Below are 21,203 nucleotides of genomic sequence, written 5' to 3'. Positions count from 1 at the left end.
ATCTCAGGAAACAGAGTGGACCGACACCAGCAGATGACATGGCACCCCAAACCATCACCCAACCATGCAAATTTTGCATTTCCTTTGGAAATCGAGGTCCCAGAGTCTGGAGGAAGACAGGAGAGGCACAGGATCCACGTTGCCTGAAGTCTAGTGTAAAGTTTCCACCATCAGTGATGGTTTGGGGTGCCATGTCATCTGCTGGTGTCGGTCCACTCTGTTTCCTGAGATCCAGGGTCAACGCAGCCGTCTACCAGCAAGTTTTAGAGCACTTCATGCTTCCTGCTGCTGACCTGCTCTATGGAGATGGAGATTTCAAGTTCCAACAGGACTTGGCGCCTGCACACAGCGCAAAATCTACCCGTGCTTGGTTTACGGACCATGGTATTTCTGTTCTAAATTGGCCCGCCAACTCCCCTGACCTTAGCCCCATAGAAAATCTGTGGGGTATTGTGAAAAGGAAGATGCAGAATGCCAGACCCAAAAACGCAGAAGAGTTGAAGGCCACTATCAGAGCAACCTGGGCTCTCATAACACCTGAGCAGTGCCAGAAACTCATCGACTCCATGCCACGCCGCATTAACGCAGTAATTGAGGCAAAAGGAGCTCCAACCAAGTATTGAGTATTGTACATGCTCATATTTTTCATTTTCATACTTTTCAGTTGGCCAACATTTCTAAAAATCCCTTTTTTGTATTAGCCTTAAGTAATATTCTAATTTTGTGACACACGGAATTTTGGATTTTCATTTGTTGCCACTTCAAATCATCAAAATTAAATTAAATAAACATTTGAATGCATCAGTCTGTGTGCAATGAATAAATATAATGTACAAGTTACACCCTTTGAATGCAATTACTGAAATAAATCAAGTTTTTCAAAATATTCTAATTTACTGGCTTTTACCTGTATGTGTCCAAATTTATTTCAGATTTTGTCTCATATTTGTGGTTGTCATTTTGTTTTTATCTCTATTATTTAATTTAAGACAAAATATTTTACAAGTAAAAATATTTCTAAAAACAGATTTGTATTTTAATCATTTGTATTAATTTTCATATCTGAAAAATATACATCATAAGAACGCATTATGAGATATGTTTTTGTATGCTAATGCATGAATACATACTACATATGGTTAGGTAAAAATGTAATAAATTAACTATGCACGTTTTAGAGAAGAAAAGACAATAAAATTATGATTGAAAACAATAAAGTAATGAACATGAAAATGTTCGCAACCATTAGTTGAGGTTTGAAACATGTACTTATCTTTTCCCCTTTTTTCAGGATAAATAATTTAATAAATCGTATTAAAAAAAACAAAATGTATGCATGCCCAAGCTTATTTTTGTCTCATATTTTTTGACATTGAATAAAAAACTAAATAAAATGAATACAAGTCGATATACTTATGAAAATATAGATTTGAATTTTAGTCATGTGTATTTATTTTTATATCTGAAAAAGATAAATTATAAAAAGGCATGACAAAGACTTTTTCTATGCTATAGTGTATGCATACATTAACATAGTTATTATTATTAAACATGTTAATTGATTATTTATTCAGTTTACTCAATTAACTAGAAAAGACAAAAAAAAATTGATGATTAAAAAAATGTTATAAACATGAAAATGTTCGAAAATATATGTGGAGGAAAATATATGTGGAGGTTTTTTTCAGTAAAAAATGCATGCGTGTGCTTAAGTTTACTTTAGTTCTTGTCTCACATTTGTTTTTTTAATCATTTGATTTAAGACAAATGTTTTTTAATAAAAACAAGTCAAAATACTTCAATTTAGGCAATTTTTATGAATTAAAAATTTACATTTTAAAAACTTGTTTTTAATGCTACAATGTATGCATACACTAAGATGATATGGTTATTATCATTACAAAAGCTCTAGTGACGTTCAATCAATGAAAAATCCAACCCCAAAAAATAAACATATTGTGACATCATAAAACTGAGCATTATTATCCTATAAATTTGGATAGGGATGAAAGCATTTTCTTAATGAATACTATAGCTACAGAAATAGCAATAACAATCATCATCATTGGCTACGAGAGGTCATTTAAAGTAATATTCACCATCCGGCCAAGGAGAAAGTTCCCGTGGCTCTTTTTACTGTTAATATCACCACCTGGAAATGAGAAGCAATTAGTTATTATGAGAATATATACTATAAATAAAGTGTGCAAGCCTGCACTGTTGTGCTCATAACTATTGAGGTTGCAATTGAGCAGGTCGTGAGAAAGTGCGATATGTCTACAGGTGCCTACGTGACCCATTTTCACATCACAAAATCAGCCCGAAACTAATCTGATAGCGACTCAAGATGCAAGCAAGAATGTTCAGCGCACACAAGCCAAGGAATGAAGCGAAAGAACAATGTGCATGTCGGCCCGGCAATGCAAGGCGCCGGTGGCAGTCTTGCATTTAAAGTAGGAGTGTCAGCACAATCACCTGTGCGACATCTTGGCCTTTTGCACACATTCACGAGCATTCTATCGGCAGGGCGACGTTTTTGACCTCTGCAAAAACAAGCCTTGGGCGACTTAAGAAAGAAAAGCCATTTGCCGGAAATGAAGGTGTTTGGCCTCGCTCTAATAGACGCCATGCCAGAAACAGCAAGAGATTGTACTCTTACTTTTACCTTTAACATGACAACTATAATATCCCTATGTGTTACTTCACACATCTATCTGTGTTTACCTAAATATGCACCACTTTCTAAGTGTGTGGCATCTGTAACAGCGGGAGAGAAGTACTATGTACACACTACAAAGTATTGTCATATCATACAATATATTATTTCTAATGTTTTTTTTAAGAGGTATTTATTTATGGGAAAAAAAATTAGAACTTAAAAAAAAAATTGCCATAAAAATGTGGTCATGCAAATTAAGCTCTTGCTTGAAGAGGTGCCTCACACTTTCTGCAGTTGAATAAATTAGTTTAAGAATGAAGTTTACGGTATAGTTTAGGGAGAAAGTCCTGCTACAAAACATTTTGACAGAACCCCCAAAATATTAGGGGGAAAAAAATAAATGCAAGTTTTGATGAGAGAGTGTATTACAACATATAATGATAATAAGCAAAATTCATTATAGTTTTTATAGTTGTATTTTTTATAGAAATATTATAGACAAACAGAACATCATTTATAATTGTTATAAAAATATGTTGTACTTTTTGGAATTTGTGCTGTTTATCTGTGTTGGCGACTTGTCCAGGGTGTACCCTGCCTACCTCCCGAATGCAACTGAGATTGACTTTATTAAATGTATTTATATTATCATTTGGTGCAGCCGGGCCGGAGCAGGAGGGGATAGAAAGAGGGAAAAAAAGAAGACAGAGGGGGAAATTGTGGGGACAAGAAGGGGATAAGACAGAGAGACAAAAACAGCAACAGCAAACAACAACAACAACAGAACAACATCAGCAAATAGGACATGTACAAATATGATGGTAAAAGTGATAGCAAAGAAGCAGTTAGTGAAATAAATAATAACACCGAAATGACAATGAACATTATTACACTACAAATGGAGCAATACAAATACCAGTAGAAATAGCACTATTGATAATGAATAATAACAATAATGTACCTCTATTATCAATAATACAAATGTTCAAATGCAACAATACATATACTGTATGTAATGATAACTAGAGATACAAACAAAAGCAGATAAATTGAGTAGAAGAAAGAGAAGCGAGCTATATCAACCTTGTAGATTGTTATAGTAACAATAGGTTAAGCTTTGTCAGTGTGCCAAGTGTTACCCAGTTTACCCTAGGGCAACAACGTTAATATATGTTTGATGAAACGTGATTATATGCATGAGTGTATGTATGTATATGTACTTGTATATGTACAGGATGTGTATATGTATGTCTGTACAGATAATGTATATGTACAGTATGTGTATATGTATGTTTGTACAGTGAATGTGCGTGTGGATGTACAAACTTTGAGTGTGTAGGTATGTACTGTATTTGTGTATGTATGTGGGAGCGTGTGTATATATGTATGTATGTATGTATGTATGTATGAATAACTGTGTGTATGTGAGTATATACAGTATGTGTATTTGTATGTACAATATATATGACTCCCAGTGTGTGCGGAAGCCAGAGTACGGCCCCAGCCACCCTGAGAGCCCAGGGAACAAGGGACCACCAGCCCCAAGCAGCCAGGCCAGCAACAGGAACCCCACCGTGACGCCCGGAAGAGCCACCAGCAGGCCGCAGACAGACGCGCCCGGCAGAGGCCAAGGCATGGGAGAAACAGGGGACAGCCAGCCCTCTAGACAGCGAGAGACCACACCCCACATGGGCAGAAAGGCGGGACGCCCCGCCCTGCCCGAGGGGCCCAGAGACTCCCCGCAACCGGACGGGAAGACCGCCACCGTCCCACCAGCAACTGGGCCCCCACGAGACCATCCCCCTATCCCCCGGAGAGCACGGCGGCCACGGGAACCACCCACCCGACACGCAGGGACCCCAACGATGGAGATGGAACAACCAGCAAACGCCATGTCGTATCCTCCCCCTGAGGGAGGGGAAAAATAAAAAATAAAAATAGTAATAATAAAATATACAAAAATAAATAAATATCTATAAAAAAAGAGAATTACAATAAGATCACAGACACGCTGACACACAAGGTCACTACCGCAGCAGCTGGCCGACTTGCGGCACCTCGGAATACCTTGCAGCACCAAGCTACCACAATAGACGCGGAGAGTAGACCCAGCACGCCCCAACCAAGACGGGCACACGGAAGCAGGCCCAGAGCCAATTCTTTCTATGCAAATCTCATTTCATAAAGTACTGTTTTTTATCTGAGGTTTATAGTCCTGTGCGGCTAATAATTGAAAATGTTTTTTTTTCTTATAAAATAAAATAAAAAATTCTGTCATCTTGGCCTTGGCTGCTGTCACTGCCTCAGCATGGCGGCAGCGAGCCATCTTGAATTATCTGCATAGCTTCCGGAACTCAAATTCCTAATGTGACTTTTACATTGAAATTTTGTTTTTGAAAAAAGGAACAATTGGGAGGTTCGCAGATTGATTTTGTTCAGCGGGGACGCTACATGTGACTATTTTAATCAATTAGGTACAGTATATGCTAACATAGTACTGTTAAGTGCCATTCAACAACTCTGCTCTCTTGTTAGTAAAATAATGTAGCTATTGTTCTCAAAACAATAGTTGTGTGTCTAAACATAATGTCAAGGAGTCAAACAGGTATTTCATAAAAGGCTCAAATTATATTTGTTTCAACTATGAGTATTTCTGGAAGTGTTCATCGCTAACATTGTGCTTCTTTTTAATGGCAAATTATCACAGTATACCATAAAGACAATAACCACTTGGGTGAATATCTGCTTAATAAATGCTGCTTGTCATATTAATACAACAGGAATATCTAACCTCTCTTTTTTATCAAGGTATAGTTTCCATTGTAATGAAAATGTGTTCAATTATAAATCTGCCCACTGAATTTATACGGTTTTCATTTAAACAGTACAGACTTCTGTTAAAAATAGATGTTTATTTTTATTCTGCTAAGCAGGAAAGAGTTCTATTAAAGGCCAATAATATATTTATTTTATAATCTTAAATCGGTATTTTGAACAAAAAATTATTTATCAAACAATTTCTTTCACATGTATTCATATTACTCCAAAACCTGTGCATCAAATTACCTTACGCCTGGAATCAAATAGTATAGAAAACATGTGTGTAGATTGTCAGTCATCACTGGTCACAACTTTTGTGAATATGATCAAATTTAGGGCTGAGCTGATTAAACGATATCAAAATATATCGCGATAGACACGTAATCGATATCAATAAAAAATGTGTTCGATATACAGTAGGGCAAAAAAGTATTTAGTCAGCCACCAATTGTGCAAGTTCTCCCACTTAAAATGATGACAGAGGTCTGTAATTTTCCTCATAGGTACACTTCAACTGTGAGAGACAGAATTTTTTTTTTTTAAATCCAGGAATTCACATTGTAGGATTTTCAAATAATTTTTTTGTAAATTATGGTGGAAAATAAGTATTTGGTCAATAACAAAAATTCAACTCAATACTTTGTTATTGCCAACAAAGGTTATATTACAGAGGTCAAACGATTACTATAGGTCTTTACCAGGTTTGCACACACAGTAGCTGGTATTTTGGCCCATTCCTCCATGCAGATCTTCTCGAGAGCAGTGATGTTTTGGGGCTGTCGCAGAGCAACACGGACTTTCAACTCCCTCCACAGATTTTCTATGGGGTTGAGGTCTGGAGACTGGCTAGGCCACTCCAGGACTTTCAAATGCTTCTTACGGAGCCACTCCTTCGTTGCCCGGGCGGTGTGTTTGGGATCATTGTCATGCTGGAAGACCCAGCCACGTTTCATCTTCAAAGCTCTCACTGATGGAAGGAGGTTTTGGCTCAAAATCTCACGATACATGGCCCCATTCATTCTTTCCTTAACACGGATCAGTCGGGCTGTCCCCTGAAGCATGATGTTTCCACCCCCATGCTTCACAGTAGGTATGGTGTTCTTGGGATGCAACTCAGTATTCTTCTTCCTCCAAACACGACGAGTTGAGTTTATACCAAAAAGTTCTATTTTGGTTTCATCTGACCACATGACATTCTCCCAATCCTCTGCTGTATCATCCATGTGCTCTTTGGCAAACTTCAGACGGGCCTGGACATGCACTGGCTTAAGCAGGGGGACACGTCTGGCACTGCAGGATTTGATTCCGTGTCGGCGTAGTGTGTTACTGATGGTAACCTTTGTTACTTTGGTCCCAGCTCTCTGCAGGTCATTCACCGGGTCCCTCCGTGTGGTTCTGGGATTTTTGCTCACCGTTCTCATGATCATTTTGACCCCACGGGATGAGATCTTGCGTGGAGCCCCAGATCAAGGGAGATTATCAGTGGTCTTGTATGTCTTCCATTTTCTGATAATTGCTCCCACAGTTGATTTTTTCACACCAAGCTGCTTGCCTATTGTAGATTCACTCTTCACAGTCTGGTGCAGGTCTACAATTCTTTTCCTAGTGTCCTTTGACAGCTCTTTGGTCTTGGCCATAGTGGAGTTTGGAGTCTGACTGTTTGAGGCTGTGGACAGGTGTCTTTTATACAGATAACAAGTTCAAACAGGTGCCATTAATAAAGGTAACAAGTGGAGGACAGAAGAGCTTCTTAAAGAAGAAGTTACAGGTCTCTGAGAGCCAGAGATCTTCCTTGTTGGAAGTGACCAAATACTTATTTTCCACCATGATTTACAAATAAATTATTTAAAATTCCTACAATGTGAATTCCTGGATTTTTTTTTCACATTCTGTCTCTCACAGTTGAAGTGTACCTATGATGAAAATTACAGACCTCTGTCATCATTTTAAGTGGGAGAACTTGCACAATCGGTGGCTGACTAAATACTTTTTTGCCCCACTGTATAAACGGTTCTTCCGACCCCAGAAAAAAAAAGTAAAGTTTATATCTTTATATAAATATTTACGGAAGAAACTGTAAAGAATGAAGCAAGGTTGGTTGCATAAAAAAATGGCACTGGCGGTAGGGCTGGAGGATTAGGGCAAAAATAATGCTCATGATTATTTTGATTATGATTAATTAAACAATTATTCATTAATTTGAAAACATGAGTATGTATTGTACCACCAAGTCAATTTTAAATATATTTTTTTTAAAACTGGATATAAATTAGTAACGAATAAACACAACAAGTAAAATAATAATATTAGCAATAACAATACATTTGAATAAGAATAGCAATATAAGTACAATAAAATTCAGTTTTTCCCATTTTAAATGTTTAATAATTTAGTTTGTATTACCCTTTACAATTATTTTACCACCATAGAGTTTGTGCTTTTTGTGTCAAATAAAATGTTTGTTAATTTAATGCAAAAATCCTCGCATTTATTGGTGCAATACATCTTTGGACAATTTTGATAAGTATTTTAGGTCAAAGCATAATCAATTTGTAAATGTATCAATAAGTCCTTTAAGTACAAATACGCTTGTGTAAGGTACTTTTTTTAAACCTTTATATGTTAGCGCAGTCAGACCAGATGTGGCGCAGCACGCTATTATTGTGAAAGGGGGAAATGTGCTGTGCTGCTGTTCTTAGCTTGATGAGTAAAGAGGCGACTCACATGAAGAGTTTTTTAAAAAAAGAGAGCGCCTCTCAAGTAGCGACTACTATTTGTACATTTATGATACATCGATGATGTCGTTCACAGCAACAAAAGCAGATGAGATGTTTCCATACTTAAATAAGACTCATCATGGGGTATCAGGCCTGTTTGCAGGAATTCATGATCAGGGCTCTCCAGTCTTCTCTGTCGTCTGCTCTATGTATGAGTTCTATATTATTGATATTTCCGATAAAATTTCTTAAGCTGTTCATATATGTTGTTTGTTGTCAACCTGGAGCTTTCTTTCCTATTAGTTTTCCTGTTAACATCAGTTTTTTTAAGCTGTCTTTTCTAATTATATGTTCGAGGAATTTAAGCTGCCTCTTTCGAATCATTACAATTAGAGCTCTTCTTGTTTTAGCCTTTGCCAAGACCTCTTCATTACTTTTCTTTTCAGTCCATGATATGCAGAGAATGTTTCTGAAGAACCACATTTCAGTTGCCTCTAATTTTCTCAGTTGTTGATTGTTTAAAGTCCAGCATTCACAGCCGTAGAGTAGGACAGACCATACATACGTTTTGAGGACTCTGAGTTTGGTGTCAGTTGAAATGTTTTTTACTTCTAAATATGAGACTCATTTTGTTGAAGCTGTCCTTTGACATGGCAATCATCTCTTTTTCACACCTACCATTAGATGTTACTGTGACACGGAGGTATTTGAATTGATCCACTTTTTAAATGTTCTTGTTGTTGCATGTGACTACATGCAGGTGGATGTGGTTTCTTGGAAACTGTCATGCTTTAAGACTAACTGATCAAATGAAATGTTACACAGACCACATAACTTCCTGGCAGTGAACCTGCAGAAAATAGTTCCCGACAGGTTTTTCTAGGTTTACATTTGCACACTTTGCACTATTTTGTTACACTTTATTAAACATGTCTTACATATTCCTTATTGTTGCACCTTAATTTAAAGAGGTTATTGTTAAGTGTTTATTGTGATTTTAGAACTGTGTTTACATTGATTGTTTTCAATGGTTGTGTTGGCATTTCATTTCCATGTAGTAAATTTATCTCCTGGTCCTTATTTTCCACAGGGCATACAAAATAAAAATCATTATTGATATCGACCAATATAAAAAGTACAGTTTTAAGCCATATCGCCCAGCCCGAATAATCCCCCTTAGCACAAATAAAAAAGGCAAATCAAAAAATTGGGTCGACCAACCCTGCGAGCATACTTGCCAACCCTTCCGATTTTCCCGGGAGAGTCCCGAATTTCAGTGCCGCTCCCGAAAACCTCCCGAGGCAACCATTCTCACAAATTTCTCCCGATTTCCACCCGGACAACAATATTGGGGGCGTGCCTTTAGCGTCCTCTCTCAAAAAGTCTGCCGCAGCTGCGATTGGACCTGGATAGCCTCCGGGAAGAAGTAGTGGAGTACCAAGTGCTTGGCAGGGAAGATCTTCCTCGGGAAGCAAGGATTGACCGGTTTTGGGCCATGCTAGGGAGAGATTGATTGACTGGTTGAAACTTTAATTAGTAGATTGCACAGTACAGTACATATTCCGTACAATTGACCACTAAATGGTAACACCCCAATAAGTTTTTCAACTAATCAATTCAGGATGGAAGATTCCAGACTCTGGTGCATTTGATGAAGGCACTTTTGTGCGTGCCACACAGCAATGCATCATCAGAGAGGGTGTTCAGCATGGTTAGAAAGATAGTGACAGAGAATTGAGCGAGGATGGACAATTCAACCCTTAACTCACTCCTTTCCTGCAAATTAAATTTCACAGGTGCTGCCCATACCTATGCTCCTTCAAGGGCTGTGCTACTGGCTGCGAAGCATTGCACCTTCAAATACAGCCACGTGTAGAGGAGTGTTATGTGTGTGTATATGTGTAAATAAATGAACACTGAAATTCAAGTACTACAGTTATATCAGTGTTTCCCACACATTCATTTATTTGTGGCGGCCCGCCACGAAAGAATTACGTCCGCCACAAATGGATTTTTCGGCTTTTGACTCGCTCGACCGCTCATAAAAGCAATGGGACTCTGTCTGTGAATGTACCTTGTAGTTACAACTCCGGTGCAGTAGGTGGCGGTAGCCTACTATGCATTGTAACTCCGCCAATAGCACTTAATTCACCTGGTGGGCCAGAAGAAGAAGAAGAAGAAGAAGAAGAAGAAGAAGAAGAAGAAGAAGAAGAAGACGACGAAGACGGACGGACGGGATCAAAATACGAGGGTAATATAGGTAGATAGGTTATAGCTGCATCGCTCGCGGCTCGTCATATATTTAACGTTAATCTGCGATTTCACCGAGCGTTTCACTGACGGTGAGCAGCCTGACGCTGCTTCATTAACACCGCCGCTGTTTGACTTGGGTCTGGGGCAGACGCACGTAATAACAATCACCTGTTTTCATACCGACGAGCTAACGTGTCCAGGTTATAACCCTGTTGTCAATAAACACACGTGGAGACGGTGCTTCAGATACTACATTAATACTCAAGCTAAAATGTCCACTGCAGCATGTGAATGCAATGAAAAGAATAAAATCTGAGCCAACCAGCTGTTAAAATGTTGTCCAGGTTAATGTTTTGGCCATTAAAGGCCCTTCATTTCAAGATTTCAACTGTGATCGGGCTTTAAACAGGTGGCTGACCTGTTCAGATGGGTGTAACTGCTACTGGTCAAATAATGTGAAATAGCATTTAATTTTACATGTATGCAATGCCATTTAAATGTAATTATAGATAATAATAATAAATACTGTGTAGTGTTGTAAATAGTCAATGGGAAGGATTTTAGTAAGATATAAGCCATGAGCACACACAGCCAGAAAAAAACCTAGGCAGGACAAGTAAAAATATTGGGGCAAATAAATTTGAGGAGTCAAGCAAGTAGAAAAATTAGGGCGGAGGGAACAGGTGAGACTCAGCAAACACTGAAAAATAAAGCAGGGTCAGATCAGAAATGCACTTTTCTCATGAAAAGGGTCCTAATTTATATTCCACACCACGACAAAACATACACCTCTGCCTCTGTTTCACTTTATGTTGCTGGTAAATAATATGGTTGTAGTAGTAGGCTAAAGTTAAATTATTTAGTATGCACTAATTAAAGGGGCAGAGCTTTAAGAGACATTTTAGCTTTTATATTTTATAAGATATATTTTTTGTAAGAACCACAATTAATAAATATATTTCAGTGAATAACTAATTGTTCAAATCTGTATATAAATATGTACATAAAGTGTTGTAATTATATTCCAACTCCGCGTTCTTCTTCCCCCCGACCACACCACCACAAATAGATGCCTGCCCTGTGGGAAACACTGTATATGTATGTATATATATATATATATATATATATATATATATATATATATATATATATATACACCCCCAGCGGGCCTTTTGAATATCTCTCTAATTCTGAGGTCTCAAGGTTGGCAAGTATGCCTGCGAGGTGTCCTTAATTTTGTTTTTTCAAAAGGGTTGACAACCCGACTCCGAGAGATATTTTAACACGTTTTTCTACTCTCTTTATTCAGGGACTTTGTTATTCTTAGATTACCCATTATAGACTTCTAACGGTGGATAAACAAAGAAACGTGGAGTCTATGTTTTCACCACGTTTTCCCCATGCAATGTACAGCTGAGTTGACGTCCTTATCTTTATAAAGATAACGAGATATTAGCTCTTTTCTGGCCAATATAAATAAAGCCGCTGTGAAGCCTGGAGGTCAACAAACGTGCTGCCAGTGAAAGTTGAGCATGGTAACGCAGAGTGGGCATGGTAACGCAGAGTGGGCATGGTAACGCAGAGTGAGCATGGTAACGCAGAGTGAGCATGGTAATGCAGAGTCTGGCATGGTAACGCAGAGTGAGCATGGTAACGCAGAGTGGGCATGGTAACGCAGAGTGAGCATGGTAACGCAGAGTCTGGCATGGTAACGCAGAGTGAGCATGGTAACGCAGAGTGGGCATGGTAACGCAGAGTGAGCATGGTAACGCAGAGTCTGGCATGGTAACGCAGAGTGAGCATGGTAACGCAGAGTGGGCATGGTAACGCAGAGTGAGCATGGTAACGCAGAGTGAGCATGGTAACGCAGAGTCTGGCATGGTAACGCAGAGTGAGCATGGTAACGCAGAGTGGGCATGGTAACGCAGAGTGAGCATGGTAACGCAGAGTCGGGCATGGTAACGCAGAGTGGGCATGGTAACGCAGAGTGGGCATGGTAACGCAGAGTGGGCATGGTAACGCAGAGTCGGGCATGGTAACGCAGAGTGGGCATGGTAACGCAGAGTGAGCATGGTAACGCAGAGTGGGCATGGTAACGCAGAGTGGGCATGGTAACGCAGAGTGAGCATGGTAACGCAGAGTGGGCATGGTAACGCAGAGTAGGCATGGTAACGCAGAGTGGGCATGGTAACGCAGAGTAGGCATGGTAACGCAGAGTGGGCATGGTAACGCAGAGTGGGCATGGTAACGCAGAGTGGGCATGGTAACGCAGAGTGAGCATGGTAACGCAGAGTCGGGCATGGTAACGCAGAGTGGGCATGGTAACGCAGAGTGGGCATGGTAACGCAGAGTGGGCATGGTAACGCAGAGTCGGGCATGGTAACGCAGAGTGGGCATGGTAACGCAGAGTGAGCATGGTAACGCAGAGTGGGCATGGTAACGCAGAGTGGGCATGGTAACGCAGAGTGAGCATGGTAACGCAGAGTGGGCATGGTAACGCAGAGTGGGCATGGTAACGCAGAGTGGGCATGGTAACGCAGAGTGAGCATGGTAACGCAGAGTGAGCATGGTAACGCAGAGTGAGCATGGTAACGCAGAGTGGGCATGGTAACGCAGAGTTGAGCGTGGTAACGCAGAGTGGGCATGGTAAAGCAGAGTGAGCATGGTAACGCAGAGTGGGCATGGTAACGCAGAGTCTGGCATAGTAACGCAGAGTGAGCATGGTAACGCAGAGTGGGCATGGTAAAGCAGAGTGGGCATGGTAACGCAGAGTGGGCATGGTAACGCAGAGTCTGGCATGGTAACGCAGAGTGGGCATGGTAACGCAGAGTCTGGCATGGTAACGCAGAGTGGGCATGGTAACGCAGAGTGAGCATGGTAACGCAGAGTGGGCATGGTAACGCAGAGTGAGCATGGTAACGCAGAGTGGGCATGGTAACGCAGAGTAGGCATGGTAACGCAGAGTGAAGTCACTCGTGTTTGTTTTGCTTGGAAGCTAATGTTAGCATCAATGGCTACTAGCATTAGCATAACCCTATCCCTCCCCCATTTGATAACCTTACATGCGTGAACTCTTGCTTAGTCCGCTAACTAATAGTCCTTCCAAGCTATTACTTGTGGATATTTAGTTAGTAGTGGTGATAGTGTCAGTCACTACATTTAGCGCCATGTTGCTAGCAAGCTAACTGTCAAAGTGCACCGGCGTGGGCTACTTACGCATCGGTGGTCCTCTGAGTGGGTGTTAAACAATACACACCGCGAGTCGTTAGCGTCGGCTTTTATATTTTCACTCCCCATTTCGCCGCCTTGTGTTTGTTGACAACATATATCTGCTTTCATATATCTGCTTCGGTTTGTTTGGGTTGGAGCTTGCTGCATGCCACTTCCGGTTGCACGGCAAGCGCCAAAGGACAAAATAAAGTCTACCCACAACAAAGCGTATGCTTTTTGATTGAGACTTGTATTAGTAGATTGCACAGTACAGTACATATTCCCTACAATTGACCACTAAATGGTAACACCCCAAAAAGTTTTTCAACTTGTTTAACTCGGGGTCCACGTTAATCAAATCATGCTTTGTATTTATGGTGAGTTTTAGGCAGCTATGTTAGCCAAAAAAAAAAAAGAGAGTAAAAAATGTGCTTTATGGATTTTACAAAAGCATTTGACACAATTAATCATAAAATCTTAATAAACACATTAGCATACTTGCCAAACTTGAGACCTCTGGATTCGGGAGATTTTGGGGGGGGGGGGGGGGGGGTTAAGGGTGGAGGACTATATAGCTAGAATTCACTGAAATTCAAGTATTTCTTATATCCATCCATCCATTTTCTACCACTTGTCCCTTTGGGGTCGTGGGAGGTGCTGGAGCCTATATATATAAATAAAAGAAATACTTGAATTTCAGTGAATTCTAGCTTTATATATATATATATAGAGAGAGAGAGAGAGAGAGAGAGACTTATATATATATATATATATATATATATATATATATATATATATATATATATATATATACATACATATATTTATACTGTATATATATATATATAAATATTTATATATATATATATATATATACATATATAATAAAATAAGTCTCTCTATATATATATATATATATATATATATATATATATATATATATATATATATATAGTTTTATAATACACGGTGCAACCTGGACACATCATCAGTGATTCTCCCGGGGTCATAGGGTGTTTCGGGTCTTAATCAAACACCCTCTCCCGGGCGACCCAGCCGAGGGTGATCAGTCCCTCGACTTGTGTCCAGGTAGCGCTCTACACCACGTGTCCCCCCTCCGACGGTCTGCCCTGCTTGGAGGTTCTGGGCACTGTGGGGAGTGTCCGGGCCTGGATCCTTCTCCGTCTCATCAGGTGCCGTACAGGGTACTGGCACTGTATATATATATATATATATATATATATATATATATATATATAAAATAAATACTTGAATTTCAGTGAATCCTAGCTATATATATTATATACAGTATATATATGTATATACATATATATATATATATATATATATATATATATATATATATATATATATATATATATATATATATATATATATATATATATATATAAAAGAAATACTTGAATTTCAGTGTTAATTTATTTACATATATACACACACACATAACACTCATCTACTCATTGTTGTATTTAAAAGTGCAATACTTTGCAGCCAATAGCACAACCTTTGAAGGAGCATAGGTATGGGTAACATCTGTGAAATTTAATTTGCAGGAAAGGAGTGAGTTTAGGGTTGAATTGTCCATCCTCTTTCTATTCTTTGTCACTATCTTTCTAACCATGCTGAACACCCTCTCTGATGATGCATTGCTGTGTGGCACGCACAAAAGTGCCTTCATCAAATGCACCAGAGGATGAACTGAAATTCTTGTTTCCAATCATTTTGGAACTTGCAAGCGTATTTCTTCTTACTTGTCGTCGCCATGACTGTCTCTTCTTCGTTCTTCTGCTTCGTCTCCTTCTTGTTGTGTGTGCAGTTGTGCACTCTCCAAAAGCCGTAGATGTTATAACGTGACTGGGCCGGCACGCTGTTTGTATGGAGGAAAAGCGGACGTGACGACAGGTTGTCCTCACTCAGGTCCGCATGGACCTGGAGGGGGCGTGCCTTTAAGGCACACGCCCTCGGATAAGCGGAAGTAAATGGATGGATGGATGGATGGATGGGGTTTTCTCTAGTGACTCAAAGCGCTTTACATAGTGAAACCCAATATCTAAGTTACATTTTTAAATCAGTGTGGGTGACACTGGGAGCAGGTGGGTAAAGTGTCTTGCCCAAGGACACAACGGCAGTGACTAGGTTGGCAGAAGCGGGGATCGAACCTGGAACCCTCAAGTTGCTGGCACGGCCACTCTACCAACCGAGCTATACCGCCCACATTAGAACAGTATGGCATCAGAGGGTTGGTCTTGAACTGGGTAAGAAGCTACTTCGGCCCCGTTTACACTAAGCCGGCTAAGGTTATCCAGGGTAAATCACACCTAACCTTATCCGTGTCCACACACAACAATGCCACCAATTAAGAAAATAGCTACAATCACCCGTTGCCTTCTCTTAAGGTATTCATTTGTGGTTTCCAAAAGCGCCTGTACATGTAGAAGAAGGAGAAACACGGGTATGTCTGGATGATCCTCCTCCATCTTTGTTAAGAAGCTGGGGGCGGGGGGCAGGGGCGGGGTTAAGGCGGAGGAGTATATTCATAGCTAGAATTCACTGAAAAGGGTATATTATTTATTTATTATTTATGTGTTCACTGTTCTGTTACAGAGAACAAGGGAATTGGACAAAATTGCCATGATATAAAAGGGGTAGGATTAAATAAGCTCTGTTTCTTCCTACTCCTTTTCGGACGTGCTGTAATGAAACAAGTGGAATTGTGTGATGCATGACATTGTATCGTATGCATGTTCCACATAAACTGAAACTGAACTGATCTGAACTGCTACTCATAATTATGTTATTGTCTTGACAGTGTGTCTACTAAAAATCATGACAAAAAAAAGAATAGTTGCGCTGCGAAATCCTCATTCTTCAAGTTACGCTGGTGTTGTCTCCAGATCAACCTCATTTGCAGCCAAATGCAACGAGGCGGGTGACTTTTGTACCCAATAGCGGTGACATCTGTGAGAAAACCTCCAGAATCAAAGCAAAGAAAAACAAAACGTCTGTTGGAAATGTCTGGAGCAATATTGCTCCCTTTTCTCTATGTGCCATGCCATTTGTGGGGTCTTCAGACTCCCGGTGTGACTTTTTAAGCACATTTGCTAGCGCCGTGCTCGTCGTTTGTTGTGTTGCGTTTGTTGGAGAGGCAACTTGGCAACGGGCGTGTTGAAATGAAACCTCCGCCGCACCCTTCTTTGTCCTCTTTCAATTGAGCAAATACCAACAGGAGAGGTAGCTGCGAAATTTGTCTGAATGAAACCCAGGTGTAGATGTTAAACAGGTACAAATATATTGGACACAGACGAAGAATTCACTAAAACACAATTAACTTGCATTTCAAAACTGTTGTTTTCGTGAAAAAATTTATTGATCTGTTCCAGGGTCAAACTGTCCCCATCATAAGGTATACATTAACATTTGATCATTCTTAACTTTTATACACGTGTAAAAAATAAATACAACAAAAATACACTATAAATCTTAACTTTAATGAATGAGGAAAATTTAAATAACACTGGCCATCATAAAACACCTCTAATAACTCTCAGGCAACATTTTAACATTCACAAATGTATTTTAAGTGTTACGAAATAAGTTCATTGACATTGTGTAAAACAGTGCAGCGGAAAAACACAATAGCGTTGATATAAATGAACGTGTATAGCAGCTAGCCAGCCGCCGACATCAGCAGCTAACGTCGGCCATCATAACACCTTCTGTAACTCTTTAACATTCATGTGACATGACAGTGTGAAAAGAAGTTAACTATAAAAAAAACACCAGTAACTAGCATTGACACCAACTGACGTGTATAGCAGCTACTAAGCTAGCGGAGTCTGGCGAGTTTGTTAGTGGCTAGTGCTAGCAGCTAACGTTGGCCATCATAACACCTTAATTAACTCTCCAGGCAACAATTTAACATTTATAAATATCATACAAGTGTAAAAAAAATAAGTTAATTGACATTGTGTGAAACTGTACAGCAATTAAACACACTAGTGTTGATACAAATTGACGTGTATAGCAGCTAGCCAGCCGCTGACGTCTGGCTAGTTGGTAAGCGGCTAGCAGCTAACGTTGGCCATCATTACACCTTTATTAACTCTTTAGAAATAACTTTAACTGTCAGATGTGTAAAAAGAAGTTAACTAAAACAACTCAGCAGTACAGCATTAAGCATTCATACCAACATATGTGTAAAAAAAGAAGTTGATTGACATTGTGTAAAACAGTGCAGCAGAAAAACACAATAGCATTGATACAAATTGACGTGTATAGCAGCTAGCCAGCCGCCGACATCAGCAGCTAACGTCGGCCATCATAACACCTTCTGTAACTCTACATAAATAACCTTAATGGTCATCACTGTCATGTAACATGACAGTGTAAAAATAAGTTAACAAAAAAAAACACCAGTAGCTAGCATTGATACCAACTGACGTGTATAAGTAGCTAGTAAGCTAGCGGAGTCTGGCGAGTTTGTTAGTGACTTACGTTGGCCATCATAACACCTTTAATAACTCTGTAGGAAACATTTCAACTTACATAACTGTCATACATGTGTAACAACAAGTGAACTGACATTATATTAAACAGTACAGTAGTAACTCAGTTGACGTGCAAAGAAGGTAGCCAGCTGCTGGTTAGCTTTAGCAGCTGACATGGCCACCATAACACCTTTATAAACATTGTAACATTGTTAACCTTCAAACCAATGTTAAATGGCATTAACTGATATTACAAAAAGCAGTACAGCAGTAAAACGCATTTGTGTTTACAATTAATGTGGAAAGCAGCTAGCCAGCCGCCAACATCTGGCTACTTAGTTAGCAGCTAGCAGCTAACGTTGGCATCAAAACACCTTTATTAACTCTACAGGCAACAATTTAACATCTATAAATATCATACAAATGTACAGAAAAGAAGTTAATCGACATTGTGTGAAACTGCACAGCAATAAAACACACTAGTGTTGATACAAATTGACGTGTATAGCAGCTAGCCAGCTGCTGGCGTCTGGCTAGTTTGTTAGCGGCTAGCAGCTAACGTTGACATTCATAACACTTTTTTAACTCTACAGGCAACAAGTTAACATTTATAAATATCATACAAGTGTAAAAAAAGAAGTTAATTGACATTGTGTGAAACTGTATAGAAATAAAACACACTAGCGTTGATACAAATTGACGTGTATAGCAGCTAGCCAGCCACTGACGTCTGGCTAGTTGGTTAGCGGTTAGCAGCTAACGTTGGCCATCATAACACCTTTATTAACTCTACAGGCAGCAATTTAACATTGATAAATATCATACACTAGACTGAACATACGTCCTCTTTTCCCCGGACATGTCCTCTTTTGCGGAGCTGTCAGGGCGGAGTTTCTTAAATGCCTCAAATGTCCGGCATTTTGAGTTAGGGTTGCGTGTATTTTCAATGTACGTCCAGGGTTAAGAAGGGGTTAAAAACAAAACAAATGTTGAAGATGTGCCAGCAGCATTCATAAGGGAGGGGCAGAGACAGAGAGAGCAAGAGAGCGAGGGAGTTCACATTCTAAAAAGACAATTAAAATAAACAAAAACATAACAAAAGTGAAATAAAAAAGCTTAAAGGTTAAATGTAATGTAGAAAAAGTTGCAATGTTGACTAATAAAACAAAGCTGTTTTTTTCCTTTTCAAACTGTCATTGCTCAAAACATAATATTGAATCAAAATCAATGTTATTATGAATTATTGACCTATCCAAGGTTCCCATTACTTCACATCAAATATTACACTAAGAAAAATATTTTTGGTGGAAGATTTTGCATATTTTGTGTGTTTGCCATTAAAAACATAGTTTTGTTTGACAAAAAAGGGCTGAAAACAAACAAACAAAAAAACAACATAAAAAAACTAAAACATTTTGAAATGAGGAATAGATGTGAAGTTGATGTAGACTCCAGAGATTTAAATATAAAATGTATGTATGCCCTGGCACACATATTATTTTTTTATAATTTTTTTAATCATGCTCTGTTTGTGTTGTGTTGTGTTTGCTCGGTTCTTGTATCATCTTTCAACCTGCCCATTGTACAGCACTTTGGCTACCCCTATGGTAAATTTTAAATGTGCTTTATAAATACAGTTGATTTGATTTGATGTATACAAATTTGTTTTCTTTTTTTATTATTTTTTAAAATTAATTAAGTAACATTTATGACAACCTTTTTCCAAAACACAATATAGAATAATGTGAGATATAACAGGATAATGCATACGTTTATCATTTTTTTTCAAAACGCTTACAAAAAAGTGGGACCCCAAAAATTTACTGTGGGACCCCATTTTTATGACTTGATGGGGTCTCTGGGACCGCATTTTGAAAATTCCTAGCACCAACACTGCTGTCAACAGAGGAGAAAAAAATGCTTTATTTAAATAAATATATTATCTATGAAGCAAGTTCGAGTATCATTGGAAAATTTTCACCTAGCCCCGTCTTGGCACGCATATATGTGTCCTCTTTTTGGGATTTCACAATATGGTCAGCCTACCTTTATTAACTCTTTAGAAATAACTTTAACATTCATAACGTGTAAAAAGAAGCTAACTAAAACAACTCAGCAGTACAGCAGTAAGCAACATATGTGTATAGCAGCTATTAGAGATGCGCGGATAGGCAATTATTTCATCCGCAACCGCATCAGAAAGTCGTCAGCCATCCGCCATCCACCCGATCTAACATTTAATCAAACCCGCACCTGCCCGCACCCGCCCGTTGTTATATATCTAATATAGACGATGCAAGGCATTAGTGAGGTTATAAAGCTTTTGCCTGTTAAAGAAAGGAGACTGATCCAATGCAGCACAGACATTCAATGCATGCCACGCTGTCATGGCCCAGACGCACACCAGTGCGCAATCATATGGGAGCCGCGCTGAGCGCACCTCCAAGCGCGTGGAGGTGCGATGTCCCTCGCGCCCGAGGCTTCAGCGCGCATCGCGGCGGCCATCCTACTCGTCGCGGCCTAGCCCTCGCGGCTCTCGCTGCCGGCGACGGCCAGGTATGGGCCCGACGCTCCAGCGCCATCCATTTTCAGGGCTAGTTGATTCGGCAGGTGGGTTGTTACACACTCCTTAGCGGGTTCCGACTTCCATGGCCACCGTCCTGCTGTCTATATCAACCAGGGTGAGCCCCACCCCTTTCGTGAGCGCACTGCGCGCGGAGTGACCCCTGTTACGCGCCCCCGGCCACAGGGGTGGCGGGCAGGTAAGCTGCGCGGGCGGAGCGCGCGGAGTGACCCCTGTTACGAGCCCCCGGCCACGGGGGTGGCGGGCAGGTAAGCTGTTTACCTACTGCGCGTGACGCCGGCCGCGGCGAAGGCGGACGAGGCGGGGTGTCGGTGCGGTGGGCGCGGTGGTGACCCTGGACGTGCGTCGGGCCCTTCTCGCGGATCACCTCAGCTACGGCTCCCGCTGGGGCCCTCTCGGGGGAAGGGGCCTCGGTCCCGGACCCCGGCGAGGCGTCCCTTCTCCGCTCCGTA

The 21,203-nt window shown here is 40.1% G+C and overlaps 1 protein-coding gene across 11 annotated transcripts in view; it reads right to left on the bottom strand.

Moving 5' to 3' along the window:
• Nucleotides 1-13,818, bottom strand: part of LOC133613275 (cyclic AMP receptor 4) — a 250,254-nt gene extending 236,436 nt beyond the window's left edge. For 9 of the 11 annotated variants that reach the window (XR_012050792.1, XR_012050793.1, XR_012050791.1 and 6 more), the window contains exons 1-2: nucleotides 13,666-13,818; nucleotides 2,100-2,152 (exon numbers count right to left, since the gene is read on the bottom strand). Coding sequence is in view for 7 of the 11 variants with exons in the window: in XM_072914551.1 (XP_072770652.1) it covers nucleotides 2,100-2,152; nucleotides 13,666-13,788 (176 nt within the window). In the remaining 4 variants the exon portion in view is untranslated. Of the gene's footprint in view, nucleotides 1-2,099; nucleotides 2,153-4,502; nucleotides 4,568-9,430; nucleotides 9,649-13,665 lie in introns of those variants that run through there. The other 2 variants (XM_061970673.2, XM_072914552.1) reach the window with 2 other exon arrangements.
• Between the last annotated feature and the right edge of the window lie 7,385 nt (nucleotides 13,819-21,203).

Source organism: Nerophis lumbriciformis, linkage group LG13 (assembly GCF_033978685.3).
Source record: "Nerophis lumbriciformis linkage group LG13, RoL_Nlum_v2.1, whole genome shotgun sequence".
NCBI classification, from domain to species: domain Eukaryota; kingdom Metazoa; phylum Chordata; class Actinopteri; order Syngnathiformes; family Syngnathidae; genus Nerophis; species Nerophis lumbriciformis.
This window is presented reverse-complemented; position numbering and strand designations above follow the sequence as displayed.